The 10,548-nt window shown below is 33.0% G+C and overlaps 2 protein-coding genes and 1 long non-coding RNA gene across 3 annotated transcripts in view; 1 reads left to right on the forward strand and 2 right to left on the reverse strand.

Annotated features, from left to right (window-relative positions):
• The window catches only part of LOC106475032 (probable Xaa-Pro aminopeptidase 3), a 9,201-nt gene extending 2,150 nt beyond the window's left edge, over positions 1 to 7,051 (forward strand). The window contains exons 2-5 of the mRNA XM_013935729.2: positions 793 to 1,764; positions 2,229 to 2,470; positions 5,687 to 5,813; positions 6,767 to 7,051. Of these exons, the coding sequence (XP_013791183.1) occupies positions 793 to 1,764; positions 2,229 to 2,470; positions 5,687 to 5,813; positions 6,767 to 6,936 (1,511 nt within the window). The 3' untranslated portion in view covers positions 6,937 to 7,051. The remainder of the gene's footprint in view (positions 1 to 792; positions 1,765 to 2,228; positions 2,471 to 5,686; positions 5,814 to 6,766) is intronic.
• Positions 7,052 to 7,505: 454 nt separating this feature from the next.
• On the reverse strand, positions 7,506 to 9,243 carry LOC111083039. The gene is made up of 2 exons (XR_002608765.1): positions 9,186 to 9,243; positions 7,506 to 8,366 (listed from the first exon to the last, which is right to left on the reverse strand). It is a non-coding gene; the product is annotated as an uncharacterized LOC111083039 (long non-coding RNA).
• Positions 9,244 to 9,788: 545 nt separating this feature from the next.
• Positions 9,789 to 10,548, reverse strand: part of LOC111083040 (cytoplasmic dynein 2 heavy chain 1-like) — a 10,119-nt gene continuing 9,359 nt past the window's right edge. The window contains exon 3 of the mRNA XM_022379249.1: positions 9,789 to 10,023. Within this exon, the coding sequence (XP_022234957.1) occupies positions 9,789 to 10,023 (235 nt within the window). The remainder of the gene's footprint in view (positions 10,024 to 10,548) is intronic.

Below are 10,548 nucleotides of genomic sequence, written 5' to 3' on the forward strand. Positions count from 1 at the left end.
GCTGTTAAGCCACTGGGCTATTAATTTACACTAGTTTTTATATAATAGTAATAAAGGCTGTTAAGCCACTGGGCTATTAATTTACACTAGTTTTTATATAATAGTAATAAAGGCTGTTAAGCCACTGGGCTATTAATTTACACTAGTTTGTATACAATAGTAATAAAGGCTGTTGGGCTATTAATTTACACTGGTTTGTATATAATAGTAATAAAGGCTGTTAAGCCACTGGGCTATTAATTTACACTAGTTTGTATACAATAGTAATAAAGGCCGTTGAGCCACTGGGCTATTAATTTACACTAGTTTGTATACAATAGTAATAAAGGCTGTTGAGCCACTGGCTATTAATTTACACTAGTTTTTATATAATAGTAATAAAGGCTGTTGGGCTATTAATTTGTTTATTAATGATATTCAAGTATAGTTATTGAACTTTGAGGTGGTACTTTCCTATCATCAAATGTGTCAGATATTTCAATGTTTTTCAGTGAATGTGATTATTTTAGTAATGTAGGAGACTTTTTGCAAAAATAAGTCTTTACACTTGTCACTAATTGATGAGATCCAATAGACTTAACGTTGTAGTTCATCAAAATGAGATGTAAACAGGGATTGACTGTTTGTGGTATAAGCTAGACCTAACCTGTCACTTTAATAGAAATAAAGGAATGTAGTTTTTGTTTTTATATTCTTTAACATAATTAGTTAAATTGTGTATATATATTCATCCTGTTTTAAGCACAATAATATTGTCCTGTATATAAATTTGTGTTTGTGTTTCTCCTTTAGGATGGAAAGAATGTTCTCGAGATCTATCTAAGAAAACTTTTGCACTTTGCCAGTTTTGTTCCACAGCATCATCATCTCAAGAAAAACAACAAAATTTTCCACAAACCTATGGGCAGATAACATCAAGAACACATCCTGATATCATACAAGAAGGTCAGGTTACACCGGGCCTCACAAAAATTGAGTTTCAAGATCGTCGTTTTAGACTTATGGAACTAATACTACAGCAGTTTCACAGATTGAAGAGAAATACTAAAAATCACCTTGTTGTTATCCCTTCTGCTTCCAAAGTATTTATGTCGGATAAAATTCCGTATCCATTCCGTCAAAATACAGAGTTTCTGTATCTTACCGGTTTTCAAGAACCGGATAGTGTTCTATTATTACAGAATGCACCAGATAAAAATCTGCCTGAGCATGTTTCGACTCTGTTTGTTCCCAAAAAAAATAACCACATTGAAATGTGGGAAGGACCTCGCACGGGTACTGAAGGTGCAGTCGAGCTTCTGGGTGTTGACTGTGCTTATAGTATGGAGGAACTTGAAAACTTTTTACAAGTATATGCTCGTAGCCATCATAATTTTGTTCTTTGGTATGATTTTCTTAATCCACCATTACCAAATGTTAATGAACTTTTAAAAAGTTTTATGTCCAGTTTGCATCATACAGAATTTGAGTCTCCAATTCCTTTAATTCAGCAGCTTAGGTTAATCAAGTCAGAATCAGAAATCAAGCTCATGCAACATTCAGCAGAAATAGCATGCGAATCATTGACGGAAGTAATGAAATCATCACATCCCGGAGTAAATGAAACTCAGTTGTATGCCAAGATGGACTTTGAATGTAGGATACGGGGAGCAGAACGGCTAGCTTACCCACCTGTTGTGGCTGGAGGCTCTCGTGCTAATATCATTCACTACATTGCAAACAATCAAAGGATATTACCAGGGGATATGGTACTAATGGATGCAGGTTAGAAGTTTTGTTTTGAACATTGAGTTAAAAGATTTTCTGCAGTTTGAAGCTTCCATAGAAATGAAGAAGAGACAATACTGTTGTATAGAGTATTGGAATAGAGAGAATTTTTGAGAATGAGCAAGTACACTTAGATGATGGCTAAATATATATATAACTTTTTGTTTATTCATGATTTCAATATTATTTTACATGGCTTGTAAGAAAGGTTTCATTTAAATATTCATTCATCTGGCTACTAGTTACAAAACCAGGCACTGAAGTAACCAGAACACATAGTACCACCCAAAATAAGTAAATAGCAGAAAAGTAATTTGAACTTGTTTTTATTAAAAAATAGCTGCTAAGGTCTGTTAAAGCAATGGAATTTAAAAATTTGAATAGTTTTCTTTGCAAGAATTTAAGTCCATTCTAAATGTTAAAGCTCCAGTTCTGATGTTCTGTCTTGTCTGTTTGTAAAGGTTGTGAATATCATAGTTATGCTAGTGACCTGACTCGGACGTGGCCAGTTAGTGGGAAGTTTACCTGTCCACAGCAAGATCTGTACGAAATAGTTTTAATAATTCAGAAAGAGCTAATTGAATTGTGTTGTGAAATGTCCAACCTTGATCAGTTGTTTCACACCATGTGCCAACTGATGGGAACAAAACTTCAAGAACTGGGACTTGTTTCAGGAAAACTGGGGAAAATTGAACTTGCAAAGGTGAGGAGAATAAAGTTGTTTGGATTAAAACAAAGAAAGAGGTAAGCCTACATAAAGGTGATGTTAAGTGGAGGTAAAGAAAGGAATAACTGTGTAAAGGTAGAGTCTGACAAAAAATAGATAATGTAATGTAAGAGATTTCGCCTTGTAAATTATATATGCTGAGGATAAAATAAGGAAATATTCCCTGGGTTTTCATGTCATATAGCCTTGTAAATTTCTATCTGTGGTATTCCTGGTTAAGAATAGTGTGTTATAAACCCACAGTTTATTAGGTGTGATAGGTGCTAGGAGTGGGTTTTATTTGGGAAATTGAGGCTGACATGAACATTTATGGAAACCAGAAGTGAAGTTGTAAAGTTTGTAGGAAAAGTGGGAGAGGTAGCAGCAGATTTAGAGAGGAAATTGTGAAGGATACAACGACTAGTGATGAGGTTGGAAGCAGTAATAATAGGGCTAGTGGTGGCAGATTTAATTATAAAAAGCAGACTGGTATAAAAACAGTTTCAGACTTTGACTTCTTAGATGAGGAGGGAGGGATGGAATGAAAAACATAAGGATGTTATTGTTTTCAGAGGTTCTTTAGTTTGGGATGTGTATAGGAGAGTCTGTGGGGTAAATTGGGAGAAAAGAAATTGTGCTGTCTAGGAGTAAAGGATGCTAGTAGTGATACAGTACACATAGGAGCTAATTGTTAAGAACAAGGCTTTAAAAATGGTTATAATAATTTAAATCTGTCAGGGATACTGCCAAGACTTAGCTATGCGGATTAAATTATAAATAGGTCAGTAGGGCCGAATGCAAGGCTTACGTTGATATGTAAAGACGAGCAGATTAGCTGGTTGGATTTATGGGATCAGTTCAATGGGAAATAGGGTAGGGGGCTGGTTTGTTTGCAAGAGCTATTAACTCAACTTTCAGGGCAACTTTAAAATAGAATTAGACAGTGGAGAAAAATAAGATATATGGAGGGTTATAATGGTAGGCTAAACTATAATGGATGACTTTAGAGCACCAATTGGATCAAAGGATTTTGATATAAAGTGAATAAATGAAATGTGGCTAAATGTAGACATTTATGAAATAATTTCTTTGAACTACAGAGTTATAGTCTTTAATAAAAAGAGGGGTGAGGAGTGGTTTATTTGTAAAACTTGAGTTACATCCTGTTGAAGTTGAAGATATCAAAGATAATAATAAGGAAATTGAATCCATTTGGGTTTCTATTAGTGGATATAAAGGGAAAAGGCTTTTAATAGGAATTGGTTACAGACCACCAAATGATACTGATGAAATTAGTGAGAAACTTTACAATGACATTAAGATTTCAGCTGGTAATGAAGTCATAATTATGGGTGATTTTAATATCAGGCATATAGATTGGGAAATGCTAGAGTCAAACCATGAGGGAGAAAGGTTTTTGAAAACTGTTCAAAATGGCTTTCTTCACCAGCTAGTCAAGGAACCAACTAGAAACAATGCTATTTTAGATTTATTGTTAACTTCTAATACAGAAATGATTGAGAAGGTGGAAATTGGGGAACATTTGGGTGCAAGTGATCATTGCTCTATTAGGTTCAATGTTTTGCTGCACATGGAGATAAGGAATAATGATATTTTGGTTACAAATTTCAAAAAAGCAAATTTTGAAGAGATGCGACAAGAATTATCTGTTATGAATTGGGCAATTGAGTTATTTGGAACTTTGTTTTTAAATATTCAAGGTAAACATGTTCCTTACAAACAAAAATGGGTGGCTGCAAGTAAAAAACCAGGATGGCTCTCAAAGGATAAAATTAAAGAAAATCATTATTAATATGAGAAGTTTGAATTAATTGCAAATATACTAAGGATAAGTAGAAGGCTGGGTTATCAAATTTTGCTTTTTTTTAGTTTTTACTAATGAAGATTCAAGCGAGATGAAAACAAGGTTGAACAAAATGATCGCATTAATTCTTAGCTTAAGAAAAAATTAGGAAGTTTAAAAAATGATAAAGCACCTGGGCCACATAATAATTACCTGAGGTTTTGAAAGAGGTTAATAACTGGATATGTAAGCCACTTGCTATTATTTTTTCAATGTCCTTGAATAGTGAGCAGGTGTCAGACGATTGGAAGTTGGTTGATGTCACTCTTCGATGGAAGTGATAAAAATTGTCCCAGTAATTATAGACCTATTAGTATTATATCAGTGGAGGGAAAAGGTTTGGAAAATTGATAAAAGGTGCTTTGCAAAGTCATTTAACAAAGTTTAAAATGTTGTTGGATAACCAATATAGTTTCACTGGTGGAATATCTATCCTTACAAATCTTTTGAGATTCTTTGTAGAGATTACTGGTTACATAGATGAGGGTACAGGTGTGGATATGGTGTATCTGGATTTTCAGAAAGTATTTGATAAGGCATCACATAAGAGGCTTGTTATAAATGGATTAATGTCACAAGTGGGGTACCTGCTCAGTCTTAGGACCTTTGCTTTATTTGATTTACATCAGTGACATAGATAAAGGAATGGTCAATAAATTGTTTAAAGTTTTGGGTGTTACTGGCTGTTTTACAAAAGGATTTGGATTATTTGGCGAGTTGGGCAAATAAAAGGCAGACGTCTTTTAATTATAACTAGCTGATGTACCTGTAAGGGGGCCAGAACCTGTTTGCATACTTGCAGCATCAATGACATTTTCTTTCTTACACTGTTTCTGAACTATTTTTAGTTTTATTCAGAATTTATTTCATAGATGGTGTCAGAAATGTTCAATTAAAGTGAAAAGCTGAGATGGATTGATGTCAGGTAGTTTATAATGTCTATATCATGTCAGTCACTACCTTGGAGTGGTATCCCCCCCCGGTGTTTCATGTCGGGTAGCTTGTAATATGTTTACATCATGTTAGTCACTGCCTTGGAGTGGTATCCCCCGTGTTTCATGTCGGGTAGCTTGTAATATGTTTACATCATGTCAGTCACTGCCTTGGAGTGGTATCCCCCCCGGTGTTTCATGTCGGGTAGCTTGTAATATGTTTACATCATGTTAGTCACTGTCTTGGAGTGGTATCCCCCTGGTGTTTCATGTCGGGTAGCTTGTAATATGTTTACATCATGTTAGTCACTGCCTTGGAGTGGTATCCCCATGTTTTTAAGTCAGGTAACTTGTAATGTCTGTCTGTCCTGTTGAATACCATCTTGGAATATACATCCATGTATTTGAATATTTCAGATAGCCTATAATTTCTGTCCACATCATGTTAGCCACTACCTTGGAATGGACGTACATGACACTAGAATTATTTCTTGTGATTATAGTAGTATTTACTTACCTGGTTCGACAGTGATAACCATACCAGGCTTGCGTTTCATCGTTCTTGTGATTATAGTAGTATTTACTTACCTGGTTCAACAGTGATAACCATACCAGGCTTGAGTTTCATCGTTCTTCTGTCGAACCAGGTAAGTAAATACTACTATAATCACATTTTCTTAACTGTTACTTGTAAAGAATATTAGTTTCTATTAGAAATAATTCATAATTAAAACTTTTATTTAGTGTAAGTTTCTGATAACATAGTTGTCATTATTCTTAATAAACTGGTTGACTTTATATTTTGAAGATACAGTCCAAGTGTTCCTTCTCTACTAATGACTTGATTGGGCCTATGGAGAAACACAGTTTGCTTGACCATATTATTTCTCTTATAGTTCCTGTTGTGTGGTTTGTGGAGAAAAGCACTGAATGAAATAGATTTGAAACTTTAGAATTACTTTCTTGAGATTACATAACTTCTGTAAATAAAATACTTTTAATGTGATATTTCTATAAATTTGCAGATTTGAGTTTTTAAGAAAAAAATACTACATTTCTAAGTTCTTATGAAACTGTAATCTTATCTTTATTTTTATCCAGAATCGTGAACAAGTTTTTTTTAAATTCTTAATCAGAAGGTTTCATTTAATGTATGTATATATTTTGTTTTGATGATTTAAGCAGTGACTTAGGCCAATAGAGGCTTTGTTGATGTAATATAACTTGATACTATTGAGTGCAAAATGATTTCACTAAGCTTACCCATCTTGTTCCACGAAAAACATTTCCTATTATACTGAAATATAAAGTTCTAAAACAAGCTTAACTACCTAGAAAAGGTCCCGAGTTGTATTAACTTTAACTATTATACTGAAATATAAAGTTCTAAAACAAGCTTAACTACCTAGAAAAGGTCCTGAGTCGCATTAACTTTTTTTAACTCCTTTGAATTTTGAAAATAAAGAAACTTAATATTTATATCTTTTTTTTTATTAGGAATTTATATAAAACCAGAGAACCATCAAGTGCCAGCTCAGTATCGAGGAATGGGCATTAGGATCGAAGATGATATTCTGATCACCGACGTAGGACCTGAAATACTAACATCACGTTGTCCCAAAACTATTGCTGATATTGAAAAGATTTTTGGAGTTAAGAAACTCTAACTTTTTTTATACATTCAGTTTATCTTAACTTTCAGAAGGCATCTGTAAATGTATTGATACTCAGATTCAGTCAGTTATGCTAAGTACAAAAATAAATGTCTGTACAGTGTAAAGATTTCAGAGTTGTGTTCATTGAAAGTAGCTGTTTTATAACATGTCGGAATAATATTTTAAACACATCGAAATCTCTTAGAAGAATCCTGTAGTGTTTATACTACTATTAAATTAATGGATAACACATACAACACCTCGTTGAATACGGTGTGTAGCAGTTGCTTTGGTTGAAAAATATTAATGTTGCTATCACAAGCAACTGATTTATTTGTAACTGTAGTATTCATAGACTCCCAGCAAGCAGATCTTCTAATTTCCTCCATGTTTGTTATAGTGGCAGTAAGCACACCTTGTATTTGGTTATTAGAAGTTCATACTACTAGCAATTTAAAAAGTGGGAGATAACGAACATTTATATTTATGTGTTCTCTCGTTTAGGGTGTTCCTGGGAAGTGACTGTTGTAAACTGTCAATATTTTATTGTGTGTAAGTTTTTGTAACTGAAAAAAATCACAGAACATCTTAATATTTTATTTCAACTACATAATTACATTTTTTCTCTCAATTTGCTTGATGGGAAATAATTGACTAGTAGGAACAACATACTCCAGTGAAGTAATATATATATATTAATTATCATCTTCCAGTATCCAGTAATATGCTACAGATCAAATTTCATTGTGATTACTCTACGATACCCCTAATTGGTGATGTTAAATTATCAATAATTCCTAAAAACAGCATTCATCTCAAATGTAAGTTTAAGAATTAATTGTTTTTAGATGAATATTACAATCAAAAACAACACTTATCAATTAGCTGAATGTATTGATGAGTATTGTAACTATACAATTTATCTGAAAACTTAACAGCTTTTATAATTAGATCCAATTTAGAACTTCTACGTATGTTGTTAGGACAAACCGTCACAACTAATGAGCGTGTAATAAGTAGTGAATGTTAGGTTTGTTACTCGAGAATATTAACAAATGACATCATGATTTATATGCCTCAATGTATATTTTTGATTATTTCTTACAACACCAGTTATATAATTTTCTTTACTGTTGAATTAATATCATGAAAAACTTGGTATAACATGTAAAATCATTGTGCCCCAAACTATGAAGGAATAAATTAAGTATAAAACTTTAGTGCCACTTCAACTGCTAGCACAAAAAACAAGCTAGAGACTAACTTGAATTATCACAGTGAAATTAACTATTTTTCAGAAAAAATGCAGCTCCACACTGCAGCCAGTGGTCAGTATTTCCACCACTAGGAATGTCTAGGGATGTGACAATACGATCTCTTTCTGATGTAAAGTACAGTGGAAGGGAGATAACTTCTGATTCTCTGTATGGAGGCTTTACTTCCTGTCAAAAAAAAAACATTACTAAAATTATCTGTGTTACACATTCCATCATCAAATATCCTTTAAATCTCTGCTAAAGACAAAAGAAGGGTTGACAGCTTGGAAGTGAACCTTATATTTCTTTAAAATGTTATACTTATTATATATATATATATATCTTAAAAAACTTACATTTTTTTATTTGGGTTTCATTAAAAAATATAAGTTACTACATTTTACTTTTTACAGTAATTGTATAACAAGTTAAATGTTTTACATTGATATATAATTGGTAAGTAAATTCCATGCACATCATATAAAACTATGAGAATGAACTGTCCTAATCTTTGGAATCCAAGCCAGTGGACAAATAAAAACTTAATACTATAAGAAAGAACTGTCCTAATATGTGAAATCCAAGCCAGTGGACAAAAAGAAACTTAATACTACAAGAATGAACTGTCCTGACCTTTGGAATACAGGCCAGTAGACAAACAGAAACTTAATACCACAAGAATGAACTGTCCTGACCTTTGTAATCCAAACCAGTAGACAAAAAGAAATTTATAACTACAAGAATGAACTGTCCTAATCTTTGAAATCCAAGCCAGTGGACAAATAAAAACTTAATACTACAAGAATGAACTGTCCTGACCTTTGTAATCCAAACCAGTAGACAAAAAGAAATTTATTACTACAAGAATAAACTGTCCTAATCTTTGGAATCCAAGCCAGTGGACAAATAAAAACTTAATACTATAAGAAAGAACTGTCCTAACATGTGAAATCTAAACCAGTGGACAAAAAGAAATTTAATACTACAAGAATGAACTGTCCTGACCTTTGGAATACAGGCCAGTGGACAAAAAGAAACTTAATACTACAAGAATGAACTGTCCTCCTTTGTAATCCAAGCCAGTAGACAAAAAGAAACTTAATACTACAAGAATGAACTGTCCTGACCTTTGGAATACAAACCAGTTTAAGTTTTTTTGTCCAAAGGTGAGGACAGTTCATTCTTGTAGTATTCATATTGTGTGGTTATTCTGTGAATTATAAATTTTGGTCATAACATACTGTTAGAAAATGTCAATATTTGTTGTATTAAGAACATTGTGGGAGATGACAAGGTAGTTTGTGACACAAAACTACCATAAACTATTATTTTATTAATGATGTGTACAGTCTGCTTTACACGTTCTTCATAATATCATCTTTAGAATACTACAGCAGCCAATGGACAACTTGAAGCTTGTCACCACGTGGAAAGGAGGTATATCAGGAGCCAAACTAGTGGTGAAAATCAGTGGACTACAGCTGGAGGGCTGTACTTTTGATGGAGACCATCTTATTGATTGTGTTCACGAATCCCCAAGTATATATTCAGTTTCTCCTTGTACTCTGGCTTGGATTCCAAAGGTGAGGACAGTTCATTCTTGTAGTATTAAGTTTCTTTTTGTCTACTGGCTTGGATTCCAAGTGTTTTTGATACTTCAGGATTGTAGAAGTGTTTTTGATACTTCAGGTTCAGCTTCCCGTAGTGTTTATCGTAAAAGTGTTTTTGATACTTCAGGTTCAGCTTCCCGTAGCGTTTATCATAGAAGTGTTTTTGATACTTCAGGTTCAGCTTCCCGTAGTGTTTATCATAGAAGTGTTTTTGATACTTCAGGTTCAGCTTCCTGTAGTGTTTATCATAAAAGTGTTTTTGATACTTCAGGTTCAGCTTCCCGTGGCATTTATCATAGAAGTGTTTTTGATACTTCAGGTTCAGCTTCCCGTAGTGTTTCACTCAGTTTGTCCCACTTTGATCTTTAATTTTATGATATATTTCACTCAGTTTGTTCCACTTTGATCTTTAATTTTATGACATATTTCACTCAGTTTGTTCCACTTTGATCTTTAATTTTATGACATATTTTACTCAGTTTGTTCCACTTTGATCTTTAATTTTATGACATATTTTACTCAGTTTGTTCCTCAGTTTGTTCCACTTTGATCTTTAATTTTATGATATATTTCACTCAGTTTGTTCACTTTGATCTTTAATTTTATGACATATTTCATACAGGTTTGTTCCACTTTGATCTTTAATTTTATGACATATTTCACTCAGTTTGTTCCACTTTGATCTTTAATTTTATGACATATTTCACTCAGTTTGTTCCACTTTGATCTTTAATTCTTTGATATATTTCACTCAGTTT

Source organism: Limulus polyphemus, unplaced genomic scaffold (genome assembly GCF_000517525.1).
Source record: "Limulus polyphemus unplaced genomic scaffold, Limulus_polyphemus-2.1.2 Scaffold7995, whole genome shotgun sequence".
NCBI lineage: Eukaryota > Metazoa > Arthropoda > Merostomata > Xiphosura > Limulidae > Limulus > Limulus polyphemus.